Genomic DNA, 18,440 nt, shown 5'->3' with positions numbered 1-18,440 from the left:
GAGGAAAGACCTATGGTAATGCTCCTTGCATTGAGGATGTAGCAGTAGATATAGCATTTATTTTGCATTGTTTGTTGCTTGTTAATACTGCTCATTTGGTTATATTACAGCCTTAAGCTGGTTTACTGTTTACTTGCCCGTTGCATGGGGGTTAACTTTCATCCATACATACACATTGAGAGCCGATGTACCAGAGTCAAACTCCTCGTGTGTCCAACACACCTGGCCAATAAAGCAGATTATGATTCTAATCATGTACTTTTTAAAAATAAATTTTATATATATATAAAATTCTATGGCATGGTAAGCCTGTGTGTAATTTTATCTTGATGTATAATATATCAAGCACCCAACTTACCGTTTACACCTGCCTGTAAACAAATGGCAACTTGTACAGCTAAACATTCTTGCTTAAATATGGCAAATTTAAATAAAAGGAGCATCCTGCGCAGCTTCCATAAGTTGACCCCTTAGCTAGTCTTAATACATCTTCAGTATTTTTTTTTTACTTCTCCCCCACAATCCAGAGACACTAAACCACTTTGAAACCCCATTTATTCACCTATTTGGCTTATGACCTTTATTTCCTCATTTGCCCCTCTAACTATGGGCTGAATGCAGTGGACATCAGGCCATGCCCAGAAATTAAATGCACAAAACAGCAAAACACAAGGGCTTGCAACAAATCTGAAGAAAGAAAAATCATTCAGGAGACTTTACAGGAGTTTAATTCCATGGATTTCTGGGGGATAGCTGTAGAGGGAAGAGCTCATCGAAACACTTCACTGTACATACAGATTTACATGGTGTGGGGACATAGCGTATGGCCTTGCCTGGTAAACCCACCTCTGGACTGAGCAGTATCTTCACAACAAACAGCTGGCGGTCCTACATTGCAACGCCACACCTGTGCTGATTTTGCATCTGTGGGCTATGCTGCAGAACAAGGAGTGTTCCATAGGACCTACAGGGCTGAGTTAGAGTATCCCAATCCGAGTGCCGTCTCATCTACTGTTACAGTGGACAATACACTCTAATATTGCGCATTATATATGAAAATTTGGAATGCAGACTGCACTGTAGACAAACAGGGCCACTACACCCCTTTGCAGCCATTTTCATTGCAAACTCCACAAGGCACAGAGCTGGGATGCAGACTGGTCTGGCAGCAGGATAACTTTCATCCATTTCAAATTGTAAAATGTTTTGCTGCCCTCTCCAAAATGTTGCATCTGTTCCTCAAACAGGAAAAGCATGACGTGTGGGTGAACCAAGATGTGGCAAGTCACTTTTCAACATGTGCCCCTTGATTTTGTAAAACAATACTTTGTTCAGACAATAAAATCAAAAGCATGAAAATAAAAAATGCATATATATAACTTTTATGTCCATTTTGTGTGTGATTGGCATGTCTCATTCTTCTTCACTCTCATTTTCGTGCTCCATGTCTTCCTCTCCGTTAGTTTTGGATTCTGTTCTGTCTGGATCCTTGTCTTCATCTGCCCATTCCTCATGGTCTTCTTCCATCATCTCCCCCATTATCCCCTCCTCCTCCCAATTCTGCAGAGATACAATCACAGACATCTAGGTTCTCAACTCAAAAATGGGCAACCTAATAAAATAATCTAAGCACTGATTTACCGCAAGATTAATACTAATCTACTAGTTTGACAGGAAAATTATGAGGTGACTGTTCTATTGTATGCTCCTGTCTAGGGAGATGCTGGAGGGCAACAAAGAATTGGCTTTCTCTCCATGGTCCCGAACCTAGAAATAGAAGTACTAGAAATTTCAAACAAGCAAAACATTTTATGACACCAAGAACAAGTGAACCAAGTGAGATAATGCAAAATGAAGTGAGATAACTCAGGGTGAACCAAAGCCAAAAAAACAAACAAAATCCCCTACCTGCAAAAAGTGCTGAATAAGCCCTGAATTATGTGGAACAAAAAGACACAGACTAAACCTAACGAAAAACAGGAGAATACTGTTCAAAATAAAACATGAAAACACTACATTTACTATTTACACCCTACAAAGAAGTCAACACTGTCACAGGTTTGGGGACCAAAGACAGAAGATGCTGCTGCTGTCAGTGCTGCCCCTGGACTGCTGGAACCCAGGCATTCTTAAGGAGCATGCTGACAACTGGTCCAAGCAGCTGCAGCCACCTCCCCTGATGCCAGCTGTTCACACTGCATTACCTGCAGCTCGACACAAAGATCCACTAGAAAACAGATCACTTACTCTCGCACCAACAGAGTCATCCTGGAAACAGTGAAACCACATAAAAACACACAAAGCAGCTAGGGCCATAACTAACTTACATCAGAGTCACTGTCAGGACATCCATCACCAGAGGCCTCATCTTCATCAGATGATTCTGTAATAAGCCATCAACATTGGTATAAACCCTTCTCACACACACAAAGGAAACAGGTGATATAAAGAAAAAAAAATTGAGGAACCCAGCTATACTTTTACTTGTGTGTACATTTAATGCAGAAAGATGGCAACACAATCTGATAATATCCGACTATTCGTTCGTTGGTTTTCAATATTAGCACAGCAGTGCCAGTGACACCTGTGGAAATAATTCAGGCAGCAGCTTCTGCTGATCATTGCTCTTTCTGGTTAAAATGACAACCAGCAGAATCATACCAGTTAGTGCCAACTAACTAACTCCATGACTTAAACTGATGACAGGACAAAGTGAAACTTGCTGTTGTTGGGTTTGTGACCTTGCTGCAGCTGGTGGACAAACAGACATACTGTCAGCTGTTAGCTGAAGATCATTTAAATAAAATGTATCACTCTGTAATGCCATTGAATAGTGTGAACTGAGTGCTTCTCTGTAGTTCCAACTCCAAAACAGTGAGACATCTTCATTGGTAGAACTATCAGTTGATCTCACATCGATAGAAATGTAGCACATTCTATGTATGTAATGGTTATGAAGATCTGTCTTCATCTGTGACATTAAATATTACATAACTTTTATTAGTTTAGTTTTTTTAACCCAGAGTACTGCCAGATGGGTTAAGAGGTACTTTAAGCTACAGCACAAAGTTAACCTCTGATGGCAAATATGTTACCACTGAATATTTGGAGCCCAAAAACTGGCATTCAGGACAGCCCTATTGTCAGAATTGCACTGCACAGGGGAATGTGCTGTAGTTTTCCGATAATGCAAGCACAGAAGAGAGTGGACACTGTTTTCTCCAGCCAAAATGAGAAACTGCATGATAAAGGGCAACTGATATTAAAAGGCCATTTCATCAACAATACACGCTGTTTAATGTGATAGGTTTGCAGACATTTCTACTGAAAGGACAAGTGGCAGGAATACAAAGAAAAGGATGAAGCAGGTCGACTGGAGAGCCTGTTACCATCATTACGACATGCACCAATTTTCTCTCAGTTCAGTGAGAGAAATCATTTGGAGCTGCAGCAAATTGTTTTTACAAATGCTGCATGCTGTGAAAAAGCAGCTTTTGCATAACAAGATAAAATGTACAGGTTTCAAACTGGCAGCTGTAATCAGCATCCCTGGGTAACCACTGTACATTTACAGAAGCCCAAATCGGCTCCTGTGTCCTGACAGACATTTCTACAGCTTCTCTAATGATACAGAATGGTTTATGCATTATTATTATTGCCTTGCCAATGCTGGTTGTTACCTGGTCAGTTGCAGAACACAACCACTGTGTGAAACTGAAAGATCAAGTAATATTACCCTCTTGGTCAATGCAACCTGACCAGCTGGTCTGACAACTTTGTCAGATTTCCACACTGGACCATAATGATCTCAGTACATGGCAGCATTCACAACAAGACTAACAAACTCCAGCATATCATCTGACTTTATGAACTTTTCTTTTTAAATGAACCTTCACATCCTGGACCACTGACAGGGTTACTGGAACTCCAGGCACAGCTTAATTATTTCATTAAAGTAAATTTTCTATGTGGTTCAATAAAGTACGGTAATGAGAAATGAGAGTGAACAGAGTGGGGCCTTGTTGTTCTGCTCAAAGGGGAGAATCTGAATGCTGCCGGTCAGGTTGCCAAGCAACAGGAGCCACAGTTGCGTGCGGTGCATTGCCAAGAGTGGCTGCATGGTGGGCAACGCTGCCTTCATAAATCTTACTGATTCAGTGCGGTCTTCACTAGTAGTCACAAATGAGGTTGGGTGAACTGACATAATAATCAGAAACAATATTTTGGTGGGGTGGTGATGTCAGAGCATCAGTGGAACCTGTTGCATGTTTAAGGAGTCAGTCCTGACAATTATGCATCTGAAATGTTCAAGCGATGAGTTAGAGGTTGAAACAAGACTATCACTTAATTCCTGTCAGCTTGCCACTCACACTGATCACTGCACTGAATCTTCAATGGGATTCAGAGACAGACCAAAGCCAAGATGTCACAATAAAGAAGTTTTTAAAGAACACAGACAGTGGAGAAACAGAAGGTATTTAAAATAAAAGATACTACAAGAAGAACAGACACTTACCCCCTTCATATACGAGCTTAGCCGTGTGGTCAACATCTGTAACTGAGTTACTGCTGTCATTTGTTGCCACCTAGTGGTGAAGAAAATGGGTGGCAGAGTCAAAGGAATTGTGGAGACTATGATTATTATTTCTTTTCAGTTTGTATTCACTAGTCACATTAATTACACAAATCTTCAAAAATAAAAAAAAGAGTGCATGCGATACAGTATGCAGCCATGTGTAGTTTTACAAAAATACACCAATCTTACAATAGTCACTGAATGTTGCACTTGGCAGGAGGAGGGCAAACACTTGTGTGCATCCATCGTTTACCAGAACACTTATTATTACAGGTTCTCTTCAGTCCAATTGCTGCACACATGATCTAATTAGGAGCTTTAAATTTCCATTTTCAGCTACTGATGTCCGGAACACAACTAGAACCAGCAGAGCACTCTGTCCATGGCAGGGTGGTGAGAACTTGCTCCACAAGAACAAGAAATAAACTTCGAATTTTCAGAAATGGTAACGGTCCTTACAGTCAAGTGGAAAGTAGGGCTAGATAAATATACAGATTTTCTAGTTAGATGCGAGTCTTATTTGAATGATTCAATATTGATTCTAGGAACTGCAAGACTGATCTTGCATTTGCTTTTCAGCAAGCCTGTACAACTGTGCTAAATGTTTTGTGTACAGAGGTTAGTTGATTTGTAGTTTAGTTTGGGCTGCATGGTGTGTAACATATCTTCTTTGTAGAGAACATGTTATTACAACATACACAAAACAGGTAAAGTTAAAAATGAATGTAGATGACAGCTGGATACGTTAGCCAATGTGACTCCTGACTGTCTCGTAACCCGACGTGAATAGTTAAAGTCTATGCAGACGCACCAAACTTAGCGAGACTGTTGTGACACAGGATGGTTAGTTGACTTGTCTCGTAGGGGACCTAGAGACCCCATCAACACAGGAAGCTGGATGGGATATTAACCATCATCACACCAAACACAGACTTATGTGTGCACCAACCTGGCTTTAAAGCCTTATTTTTAGCCTTGTGTGTTTACAAACTATTCTAACTAATGGACACAGCCATGATCACTAGCTAGATCAGGTTACACTAAGAGAAAATGATTTTGTAGAATAGGTAAGTGCTATAAATCGCCTTCCCTGGTAGGCTAGTGGTTAAGGCGCAGCGTTCTCGTCACTGCGCCCCGGGTTCAAATCAGGGTTGCCATCAGGAAGGACATCCGGCGTAAAACACATGCCAAGTGTCAACATGCGAGCCGTCAGTGTGACGATACGCTGTGGCAACCCCTAAACGGGAAAAGCTGAAAGTGACTTTCTTTAGGTAAGCACTATAAATCAAATTACAAGTTGCAAGTCATGGGACTGTGGTGTATAGCCAAACAATAGCTCTTCACTTCTGGTGATTCTATAAGGGCTTCAAAAATCATAAGTGGTGTTCACCTGATAAGATTATCTTGCTGATCAAAACGTTCAAGTGTCAAACTGTTGTCACAGAGCTTATTTTCCACAATAATCCCAAAAAAAAAAAAAAAAATAAATAAAAAAAGAATAAAGAAAATATCCCAATGGCACTCTATTTGAGCTTTGTTTGTTTAAACGGTAGTATGCTGTCACATCAGCAGTAATCAGAGCATTCTACAAGTTTGTCAAATTTGCTTGTTAGTCAGCTAACGCTGACTAGTGGCTGCATTTTGTACAGTATATCCCAACCAGGTATCCATGTTTCACATTATCTCTAAGACAGAGGAAGTGATGGAAGGGGAAAAGAGCCATGTAGTACGCTTCACAGTGTCAGTTTATTTGAACTCTCCCCAGACTCTCTAGTGGCTGAAAAGAAATTAGGTCAAGTAGCTTTAAAGTGGATGTCTGGACTTGTTAGCAGCACTGGGTTTTTATTGTTCCTGCTCAACTGTTTTGCACATGTAGGTCTAAAATTAGAGAGCTCGCATTTTAATTGTTTCGCATTTGCCAGGGAAATCCTGAACAATATTATAACCAGGAAATGTGTTTACAATTTCACCTTTAATGTGAACTTTTCATAATTTTATACTCAGTGATGCTCAAGTTCCCATGATTCAGAGAAGCACTGTGTTCAAAATCTGTAAATGAATCATCATGAATCAAAATCAAATTGAACTGAGGGATCAGTATCATTGTCCAGTCCCAGCAGAGAGCACAGGTTTAAACTCCATCCATCACCTATACCAGCTTATCCTTTAGGGTCATGCGGGATGTGTGGGATATGATCCCAGCTGACACTGGGCCAGAGACGGGGTACACCCTAGACAAGTCGGGGTCCTGCACATGTCCAGTTTCAAAAACCCACACCCACCCTGCGTCCGCAAAGCACCATATTGGTCCCGAATGGTTACCGGGAGTTATTTCTAAATGAAATCTGGAGGTGACCTGACCTGTTAACAAACCTACAACCTGACCTGTATCTATGATTAAAAATGGTCTATTGGGCTACCGTCACTTACTCTAAAGTGCTTGAGAGAGGTGTTCTTTGAAAAGTATCTATAGGTGGAAACAGCACCTGGGCTCTGCAGCTGTTCCCTTAGTGAGGATGTGCCTAGCCTGTGGCTATCAAATGCTAACACTTTGAGACAGTTTACAAGCAGCCAAGCTGCTGATAATGCTGTTCTCACTGTCTGTAACCACACCATATTTCCCTCATATGTTGGACTTGGCCTTCGATAATTTATCCACAGTTTGGCATCAACCACTAGCTATTTTGGCTTTTACATTATCCAGTTTAACACACCGACACCTACGTTGAAGTCTGACTTACATCAACTTACAACTTACATCAACCTAATAGGACATCAGGTCCTATTAGGTTGATGTAAGTTGATGGGTCAAAGGTTGTGCCATAGGCCTTCATAATAAATGTATTGTTATTTAGGCTTCATAAAATTATGCCAGATTAGATGTTAAAAAGAACCTACACCTTTATTTATTTATTAATTACTAAAATTTTATTTTACTCAGTATCCGTCAGCATCGTCTTTTTTCTCTCTTTTTTTTTTAACCTGTGCCCGTGAATTAATATAAACTAAGGCTGTCGAAGTTAACAAATTCCTTTAAATGCCACAAATTTTTTTGACATGTAATTAACGCATGCACATTCTGCAATTACTATATTTTGTCCTCCCCAGCTACATACATGAGAGGGTGAGAATATTAGGAACACCTCTGAATAAAATGATAGTTCATCAGTTAACCTCCACAGTTTAACTGCTGCCCAAATGTGACCATCCTCTTAGCTCACCTTTTGTCTTGCAACACATTTTGGGTGACACATCATCATAATCAAAAAGGGGATTACATATACCCTACTATCCACTTCATACCAACACCAGTCTAGGTGTTTGAAACACCCCAAGGCAGAGGTACTGTGCATGAGGAGACTAACCTGTGTCATTAGGAGATACAGTTTCCCATGTAGCTTTGTTAGCTTGTGGAACATCTTCACTCTGCTCTCAATCATGTTATAAAGCACTCCCAGCTGCGTAACCAGGTCTGGCAGCTGTTGGGACACAGATGGAACAGATGAAGGAAGAAACATTTCAGCAAAAGAACACACCAACACCAAGGCCTCATTTCCACAGCTCCCATATAGTATATACACAGTATATGCAGCCACACAAGAAATGGCACAATGTCACCAAAAATGTTTCTCTTGCCAAGATCAATAAGAACAGCAAATGCTCTGTTTATACGGCCTCATGGGTCAGGGGAGAGACACATCATTTGGGAATCAAAATGTTGGCCAGCTGGCAGTGTTATGACAGAGGTCACAGATGGACAGATGCTTGGAGGGAGTTCAGTTCTGTTATGTGGTGGAGATGATAATAGTAGATCAAAATCAAACTGAATACGTCAGGGAAAGGAAAAGATATGCACAGAAAGATGCTGTATTTGTATGTATTTAAACCACCATGGGCAGCACTTAAGAGGTAACTACAACATTCACTGCTTGGACCATGGCGAGCCGCAAGTGCTTGGCTCTATAGAAGACAGTACGAGTCAAATAAGCACCACCAACTGGAGCTATATCAGCAGTACAGACAGAATGTGATGCTGGTAAAGTCAACTCACCGATGCCAGGTATGATGTGTGGTGCATAAGCACAGCCTTAAGCCACCGTACCATTAGAGCTGCCCTGTAGGAGGAAATGGATATATTTAGTGCCAAGTATGAACAAGCACTGCCTGATTGTATACATCCAGATGAGGTGCATTGTTTATACAACTGAAAGCAAAAAGCAGTGGCACAAACTTCAACATCTGCATAGTCAGTTTGTGATGTGTACACTCATCTAAAGCCAATTAAATGCTTTGAGTCAATGTCAAGCTTTCAACTTACATGAAAGGGTGCCCTTGGAGCCTCTTTGTGATCTACAAAGGAGATAAAGGGCTGATTAAAAACTGCAGAAAGATCATCTGGTAAAAACTGATCAGGGTCCAAAAAGGTGACATTTTCTTGCCCAAAAACAAAGACACAAGCCATGTGTAACACAGCGGCTCTGTAGAAATATTTGAAGAAGCTAGCATAGCCTAAGAGTCTGACAAGACAAGCCAAGCTATTGAGGAAACAAGCCATTAAAATTAAAGTAAAACTAGGGGTGCTCTGATTGATCGGTCGCCGATCATAATCGGCCGATAAATGCTTTGGGAAGTTTGTTCGACTGTCTCTATAATGGCTGATATAGAAAAGCCGATCAGATGACGCAAAACTCGCGAGACAAGTTTTTTGCGCTGGTAAAATGGCTTCTCCAGTTTGGCAATTCTACGTGGTGTGTGAAAAAGACCCAACATTAGCAATCTGCAACCTGTGTAACAAGCAAATTCCACGAGGCGGGAAGCACCTAAAGCATTTTAACACCACGAACCTCATCAGACATTTAAAGGTTAGTCACGTAAAGGAACATGAGCAGTTTTCAAAGTTTAGAGCTAAGAGAGAGCGGGAGAGTTCAGCAACTTGCGCAACAGTCACTCAGCTGTCAGTAACAGACATTTCAAAGACAGCAACCCTACTTCAAGGACAGTAAGAAGCAAAGAAATATCAAACAAAATAATGGAATTCATATGCCTAGATCATCAGCCGCTGTCTATTGTGGAAGACGAAGGGTTCCAGCGACTCATGTCCTACTTGGATTCACGTTGCAGGAAGAAAATATTTCACAGATTTGTGCCAGCCACAGTTATACCAAACAGTGTTTACACATGTCGACAGCCTTATGAAGGACAACATATCAATTAGTTTCACGAGTGACATTTGGAGTGCGATTGTATGTCCCATGTACATGTTGAGCCTCACTGCGCAGTTTATTAATCAAAACTTCGAATTACAAAAAGGGGTTCTTCATTCAAAAGTTTTCAGGGTTGCACACCGGAGAGGCTCTTGCTGCTGCATTTAGCGACATGTTTCGTGCATGGGGAATCCCGAAGGAAAAAGTGCACGTTATTCTAAGGGATAATGCAAAGAACATGGAAAAGGCTATGAGGGACGCCAATCTACCCAGCCTGCCATGTATGGCACATTCACTCCAGCTTGCTGTGGCTGAGGGAGTTATGTCACAACGCAGCGTTGCTGATATAATTGCCTCAGGAAGACGCATCGTGGGTCATTTCAAACACTCCCCGCTTGCTTACTCTCGACTGCAAAGTATTCAGAAAGAGCTGGGCCAGCCTATCAAGAGACTACAGCAAGACATACCTACCAGGTGGAACAGTACTCTATACGTGTTGCAGAGTCTGCTAGAACAGAAACAGGCCCTATGTGCTTATGGAGCCGACTATGATTTACCAACAATGTTCAACGGCGCCCAGTGGAAACTGGTGGAAAACATGATTTCGCTACTCGCCCCCTTTGAAGAGCTCACACAGCAGATAAGTTCATCAACTGCATCGGCTGCAGATGTCATTCCATCGATCAGAGTTTTAACTCATCTCCTAGAGAAGACTGCAGACACTGACCATGGAGTAAAAACTTCAAAAGCCACGTTGTTGGAAGCGGTCCAGAAAAGATTCCATGACATTGAATCTGAGCGCCTGTATAGCATCGCTACAATCCTTGATCCGAGGTGAGAACACGTAACTTATACATTCTTACATTCATGTGTGTTGCTGTCAGACGGAATTAAAGGGCAGGCAAATTGAGTACTGAAAATGTTTCAATTCAGAATCTGTATAAAATTGAAGATATGTAATTTTATTATTCCATTAGGCTCCTTAATTCATATTACAATAATCTTGCAAGAATTCTTATATTTCTCTGTGCTGTTGCATATTTCTTTTCTAAAAAGGATCAGTTGTAAGTATTTGATTATGATTTTTGATAAATTCATATTCAATTCAAATAAATTGCTTTGTTTTCTTGTTAACAAAAAGGTACAAGGACAGATTTTTCCCTGACACACTCAAGCCCCAGATACGTGGGCTGCTTTCTGATGTCCTGTCCAGTGGACTGGAGCAGCAGGATGTGCTCTCGCACAAGCAGCACAAACCTACCTCTCTGCCCCATGCACAAGTGTTGATAGTGAGCGACTTTTTAGCACAGCAGGAAATATCGTGGATGAGAAGCGCAACAAGCTGTCAGCCAAAAATGCGGAGATGCTTATATTTATAAAGAAAAATCTGCCCTTGATGCAAGAAGTAAGCTACTAATCTACATTCTCTACATCACTGTTGCTCTCTCTACCTCTCTACATGCCCACAAAATCTGACTTGAGCTTCTGAGGAAAAAAAGTAACTACTTCAGAATTTATTATTGATTCATGAGGCAGTAGCCATCATGACAGTGCAGTTGTGGTTCTGTTAGTTAACTGCCTTTCTTCTTGACATCCCAAGAGATGTGAACTTGCAATGGCTTGTTAGTCCTGCAGAGAATTGAGTTAAAGTTGTAGTTGATAGAAACAGATACAGATATGGAGATGCAAGTTTGTTATTTGTATTTTTCCTTTTTTGTTGCAGTTTTTAGTCTAAAGCTAGTCAAAGACTCTTTGTTCTGTTATTTTATTTATTTTTATATAATCAACAGGAAAGTTGTATTTGTCAAGCTCCAAGCTGTTCCCAGTTACTAACCAAGGCAAGCACAGGCTGCTATGTTTTAAGTTGAAGTGTTGCACATGTTTCTTGCCAATAAATGCAGTTGTCAATTCATGATATTCCTCTTCTTGTAATTTCAATACTTAATTTACATTGTTGTTAAATATAGTTTAATAAATAATGATACATGATAAGGCTTCAAGTAAAACCTGTAATCGGTGATCGGTATCGGACAATACAGCTTCTAGTGATCGGTGATCGGCCCCAAAAATCCTGATCGGAGCACCCCTAATTAAAACAAGTCAGGGCTGTGCCCTGAAAATTGGCACTCACCTCTTCTACCAATGGTAAAACAGCAGGGAGGGGTAACCGAGCAACTGTCTTCTTTATCGCCATCTCTTTGCGAGTCTGAAAAACTTTCTGTGGGACAGAAAGGAAAGAAAACTGTTAAGATATGACAAATTTTAAGTTAGAGGTTCATGCTTACACCCAACATGAACTTATGAAAGTCAGACATTTAAAGCTTGGTATTCACGATTGAGCTTAAATTTTTACACCAAAATCAATTCAAATTTTGGGTGGTATTATATTTTCCCTTTAACATTTGGAACAAAAATCGAGCCACATCTTTTTTTCATCTAACTGAGAAGAGAACTCACATTTAGGATACTGGCATCATTGCTCTCCAAGCCCTGCAAAAGCAGCACTGCAAAATTATCGGTCTGTAAAGAGGCCATCCCTTTAGGAGCTCCCTTCACAGTGGGGACTGCAGACAGATCGACTTCACCTAGTCGCTCCGCTATTGACATCTAGAGGAGAAGAGTTGTTTTAGGTTAACAGGAAGAAACAAATCAAATGTCTGTTTACAGTGTTCTCATATTTGAATTTGATTGTTTCTATGCAGTGTAATGTGTAAAGGTTTTCTGAGAATAAATTTTCTCCAGTATATAAAAATTTCTAATCAACAAAAATGGTAAACTGCAAATATAAACTATCAAGTAAATGAATGAGGCGGTCTTCAATGACTGCAAAATCTAATAAGTGAATGGATGCAGAGATACATCAGGCACAACACTCTTACAGTTCAGTATTTTTTTTTATAACTCCCTATCTACCAAGAACATCAACGGGCTGATGAGGACTGGTGCATGTCTAACCCCTGCACCAGCACTGTGGTGCAAACAGTTTTTGCTCATTAGGTTGTACAGAGTCTGAGCCAAGAAGCTATCAAAATTAGAAAGAGGGAGATGCAATGAGCCACTGTGTGATGCATCATCATCATCATCATCATCACAAAGCTTACCTCTTTGGTGTCTGTGTCTTTTTTCCTCTTGTCTGGTGCCTGTGAGGCTCCTTTAAGTGGGGCTTGGTGCCCAGGAAGCCCTGGGACCAGCACTCTGCTCTTAGCGCTGACAACTGGGACTTTCACCTGGACCAGATGTACAGTGTGCATGAACTGGCAAACAATACCCCGAAAAACATGCCCAGACTATATCAGTCTACTTGATTTATATTAAAGAAAGTGAAGACATATTACCTTGGAAATGGTGGTTTCAATGGAAAGGCACAAGCTGGTCTGAACATCTCGGATAAGACAGACATGTCTCTCTGCTGTGTTGATATCCTGCACAGACAAGAGCAAGGAAATCACAACTGTGACCAACACTGATTTCTCAAGGCTTAAAACAGTATTTCTTTAAGGTTATCAACACTGGTGAATATACACAACTGGACAACTCAGTGATGGACAATTTCTGAATTTAATTCCATTCGGGGCAACTACTATACAAAGTCACACAGAACTCTAACAGCTATGACTTAACTGTACACTGCCATGTATTAAAGACCAGTATTTCATCATAATGACATTTCCCTAGATACCAATTTAAAAGCTGCACATTCAGTTGTCACTCAGATATTTGTCACAATGAAACATACTCAGCGAAGGCTTACTGTTGCCTTGCAGCAGAAGTAGTAAACTCAGCCTTAACCATTCTAACAAACGTTTATTATTTCTGTCCTGTTGCTTATAAAGTATAATGAACACACTAGGGCAATTAACTGTTTTATATAAATTACTTTTTGAACATTCATTAACACAATTCTATATATTAGCAGTCTTATAATGTTTTATATGTACATAAACCTCTTGTCAATCAGCTGTCCCAGCCAATCAACTAGGGGTCTAACCTATGTACATCTGTTTCCACAGCTTCTGTGTACTCACTACTTTCTCCATCACAGGCTGCAGGTGGTTGCCGTAGGCCAGCAGCACATTCTGAGGGTCAGGCGTGAGGGCGGCTGCCAGCAGGGGGATCGGCGCAGGAGAATCCTGTGTATCTGACATCTGCACTGTACACGAAGGTGACAAGGGCTTCTTACAAGGCCTGTGAGGACACATTTTTAAACAAGCTGTGATGACAGGAAGTGTACAACCATGACTAAGATTTACTATGTAATGAGAACAACAGGATTCCACATTATAAAATACAGAATTTTAACAGCAGGGAGACAGGAAGACTTCTTATTCCTCTGTTGGAAATCCAGTGTGCCGTGACAGCCATTAGGGGGCCAAGACAGACAGACTGAACAAATATAAAAATTACTAGTGCTGTCCCAAATGGCAACTTTTGGGCTTCGACAGACTGCATTAACATTTTCTGCTGCCTTGAATATTCAAAAATTTAAATTGAAAACTGATTACCTACCCAACAAATGAATATCCAAATATTTGGGTGCAGCCCTAAAAATTGCTTTGATATACTGTACATACACCACATTGAAATGTGCAAACCAAAGTTGAACTGCAATATAAGAACCTTTTCAGCTGTGATACTGTGGCTTCATCTGAATCAAATTTTACTTTTGGAAATCTTTCTATCTTACAGGTATAAGTCAAATGGTATTTTAAAAGAGTTAATTACTTTTTCCCAAGTGCTTAGATGTGTGATACGTTTCCTTTTAGAGTAGCTAGTGTTCTAACAGCTTACCCATTTAAAAAGTGCTCAAAGAGATGCAGCTGCCCATCTTTACACACCACTGCTAGCCTCACCGCCTAAAACAAAAACAGCACACACATTCACACATGGTAAAGCAAGGCTTCTCACAAATGCTTAAATACAATGTCCTGTCCACATATGTAGTTATGAACAGTTTAGTCATTTCCATGTAAATAAAAATAAAAAAAATCCAAATTGAGTTCAACATTGACACAGATTTTCTAACCTGAACCTTTTGTTCAAAGTTGCTTATTACTATGCAGTTCTGCATGTGTCAGGACAGCCTGCAGTTAATCAATTCATGGAGCGTACAGTGTTTCCCACAGAATGGGATTCTACTTTTCTTTTATTTTTTTAATATAGTAATACTATAGTAGGCCAACTCTGTACTGGTCATATGACCTGTCCCTCCTGCACTAGCTAGCTCTCCCACAGCAGCAGCATGTTGCTCTCATACAGCTCCTTCTTCCCAAACCTGTCTTGCTGCTTCAGCAGCACTGGTTGAGTAACTGAAACTAATCAGGTGGATCACTAACCATACTGATCAGCTTTCCCACGTGTTTATTTGATATTCCCCTGGACTGAGGGTGCAAACATTCAGCATCAGACTTAATGAATTAGCATTAACTTTATCCATTTACAGAGCAGTCCATATACATCCATGCTATATACAGCATTCTGACAGGGTCTGTTATTACGTGTGTGTGTGTGTGTGTGTGTGTGTGTGTGTGAGAGAGAGAGAGAAATAGGGTGTCACACAGAGGGACTGAGCAAATGCATTTGCTACACATGGCACTACACTGAAATAACATTTAACCTACGCATTTTAAATCAATATATAGCAGTTAATGTTGATATTGTGGCGGCCCGTCACAAATAAGACAATGTATGGGACACTGGAGTACAAATCAAGCCTTTTTTTTCCCCACTCTGACCTCTTCCTTGCTGTTGGATGTGACAAGGTCGATGTGTTGTGGTTCATCTGTCAGTGTGAAGGAAACCACCGAATTCTTGTCCTTTCCATCTACTCGCACTTGCCTACGGTAAGACAACTTCATATCAGTACAATAAGACAAGCATGGCCAAAACCAGCCAGACTTCAGAAATTCATTTGACACAACATGCAAAATTTCAGCATCTCCAACAACTCAAGATGAGCACTCACCATACGCTGAGCAGTCGATCATGCGTGGCACCAGACAGGAAATAGAGACCGTTGCTATCAGGAGGACGTGTGGTGGCAAAGTGCAGGCTTGTCACAGCTGTGGAGTGGCCTGTGAATTTCTGCACCATGAGGGAGACAACGAAGAGCAGGGCAGCTGAGTCGGTTCTGCTCTAAAGGTCTGGGCTATGTTTGATTGTTATAACCTCCACTGTTTGTTTATATAACACTTTAGAAGTGGTCTGGTCGACCAAAGTACTGTACAAAGGCAATGTAAAAACCAGAAATAAATAATATCAATAGAGAAATAAAAACATAAGAACTAAAAACACGAACTACACAAAAACAGTTATAAGAAGCATCAGACAATACTATGTATTAAAAGCCAAAGTGAATAAATATGTTTTAACCAATGATTTAAAAAGGTGTCAAGTCTGTAGATGATCTAACATTAAGAGGTAAACCATTCCACAATTTAGGAGCTGCAATAGTAAAAGCACGGTCACCCCAGCGTTTGTATCTGGCCCTGGGAACCTCTAAAAGAAACTGGCTCGAGGATCTGAGTAATCTAGCCGGTTTGCGCCACCTCACCAACTCGGTCAGGTAGGGTGGTGCCAAATCATTAAGAGCCTTAAAAACAAAAAATCAATAGCTTAAAATGAATTCTAAAACAGACTGGAAACCAGTGAAGAGAGCCCAGTACCGGGGTTATATGGTCAAATTTTCTAGTATGTGTTAAGACTAGCAGCAACATTTTGGACCATTTGAAGATGAGCAAGAGATGACTGATTAACACCATGGTACAATGCATTACAATAGTCAAGTCTAGAGGTTATGAAAGCATGGATTGCGATCTCAAAATTATTAAAAGAAAGAAATGACTTGACTTTACTTAGCAACCTCAGGTGAAAGAAACTAGACTGTAGTTAGACCGAGTTGATCTGCTTGTCGAATCTCGTGTCTGTCAAAACATTACCCCTAGGTTTTTTTACAGTCACCTTCAGATGCTGAGCCAGGGGGCCTAAGTCGTGGTTAAAAGCAGCAAATTTCACCAGATCGCCAAATAAAACACACAGTTTTATCATTTAATTTTAAAAAGTTCCACGCCAGCCATGCTTTCAGGTTTGTCAGACAGTCAAACAGTGGCAGTGGAGACATCCCTCTGGTTGCTTTTAATGGTAAAGATATCTGGATGTCATCCGCATAGCAATGGAAAGAGAACTGATCCTAGCGGAAGTATATACAGGGAAAAGAGAAAGCAATGGAAAGAGAAGCCATATTTCCTTCGAACTGATCCTAGCTGAAGCATGTACAGGGAAAAGAGAGTTGGGCCAAGTACAGAGCCTTGGGGGATGCCACAAGAGGATGATTGAAGAGGAGGAACAGTTACCAATATTAACACAGAAACGTCTATTCGTGAGGTAAGATCTAAACCAATTAAGAACAGTACCACGAATTCCCACACAGTGCTCCAAGCGAGATATGAGGATTTCATGATCCACTGTATCGAAGGCAGCAGAGAGGTCTAAAAGCACCAGCAGAACTAGATCCTTGGCCAACAAAATGTCATTATTAATTTTTAATAATGCTGACTCAGTACTGTGTTTTGGTTTAAAGCCAGACTGAAATTGCTCCTCGATGCAGTTATCTGCCAGAAAAGACTGGAGTTGAATAAGAACAACTTTTTCTAAAACTTTCAACATAAAAAATAATTTAGACACTGGTCTAAAATTAGAAACCACTAAAGGATCTAGATTCAGCTTTTTAAGAAGTGGCTGGACAATTGCTTTTTTAAAAGCATCTGGAACTGAGCCTGTAGTCAAACATAAATTAATTAGGGCCAGAAAGCTAGGACCTATAGACTCAAAAACATCCCTGAACAGTCTTGTTGGCAGGAAATCCAGAGAACAGTGCGATGTTTTCATGTGCAAAACCACTTCTGATAACACAGGCATAGAAACAGTCTCAAATTGATCAAAAATAGCAGAAGACAGGGGAAGGTCAGCTGGGTCAAAAGAAGTTGTAGTGGAAAATTGCCTAATGCTAGCAATTTTGTCAGTAAAATAATGAAGAAAACCCTCACATATCTCAACAGCTGCCTCAGGATGAGAGGTAAATTTATCAGGGCTAATGACTGAATTAATTGTATTGAACAAAACCAGAAGTTTGTGGCGATTACTGAGCATAGTGTTTGAGAGATAGTTCGATTTTGCAGATTTCACCACCTTTTGATAGTCTGACAAGCAGTCCCTGAAATGGCGAAGAGAAACATAGAGTTTATCCTTCCATTTGCATTCAGCTTTACGACATCTTCGTCTATGTTTCCAAGTTAAGTCATTTAGCCAAGGATCCATCTTAGCCGGTCTACATCAGAGGGGAGCAATGGAATCTAGTATATCCTGACATGTGGAGGTTAATAGACTTAATACTTCCTCAGGATCCATGTAGGAGGACACATCCCCCATCAGATACAGACCAGAATTTTTAAAGCCAGTAGAAAACTCTCCTGCAGTTGAAGAGGTGATTGTACATCTTATACCAGCTGTAATAGAAGGTTTGTCTAACAGTGGCGGCACATTAACATTAAATAGCACAGTGAAATGATCAGAGAATCGAGAGTCACATACTTCAGTAATAAGAACAGGCAGCCCATGGGAAATCACAAGGTCCAGTGTATGTCCGAGCTCATGTGTAGGGCTGT

General features: G+C 40.5%; 1 protein-coding gene across 1 annotated transcript; it reads right to left on the bottom strand.

Moving 5' to 3' along the window:
• Positions 1–710: 710 nt before the first annotated feature.
• Positions 711–15,870, bottom strand: LOC109951377 (WD repeat-containing protein 43-like). Its single transcript, XM_020585848.1, has 14 exons — positions 15,743–15,870; positions 15,513–15,615; positions 14,569–14,633; positions 13,806–13,965; positions 13,116–13,202; positions 12,882–13,007; positions 12,238–12,387; positions 11,912–11,998; positions 8,895–8,926; positions 8,628–8,691; positions 7,942–8,055; positions 4,517–4,586; positions 2,328–2,383; positions 711–1,560 (listed from the first exon to the last, which is right to left on the bottom strand). Exons 1-14 carry the CDS (start codon positions 15,868–15,870, stop codon positions 1,414–1,416), a joined length of 1,389 nt encoding a protein of 462 aa, XP_020441504.1. The 3' UTR covers positions 711–1,413.
• Between the last annotated feature and the right edge of the window lie 2,570 nt (positions 15,871–18,440).

Source organism: Monopterus albus, unplaced genomic scaffold (genome assembly GCF_001952655.1).
Source record: "Monopterus albus unplaced genomic scaffold, M_albus_1.0 scaffold381.1, whole genome shotgun sequence".
NCBI lineage: Eukaryota > Metazoa > Chordata > Actinopteri > Synbranchiformes > Synbranchidae > Monopterus > Monopterus albus.
This window is presented reverse-complemented; position numbering and strand designations above follow the sequence as displayed.

Coding starts and splice junctions, on each gene's coding strand:
- LOC109951377 (XM_020585848.1), bottom strand. CDS start 15,870: ATGGTGCAGAAATTCACAGGCCACTCCACAGCTGTGACAAGCCTGCAC. Junction 12,388..12,881: donor AAGACACAGACACCAAAGAG/GTAAGCTTTGTG, acceptor CTTCTCCTCTAG/ATGTCAATAGCGGAGCGACT. Junction 8,927..11,911: donor TTTTACCATTGGTAGAAGAG/GTGAGTGCCAAT, acceptor TCTCCTTTGTAG/ATCACAAAGAGGCTCCAAGG.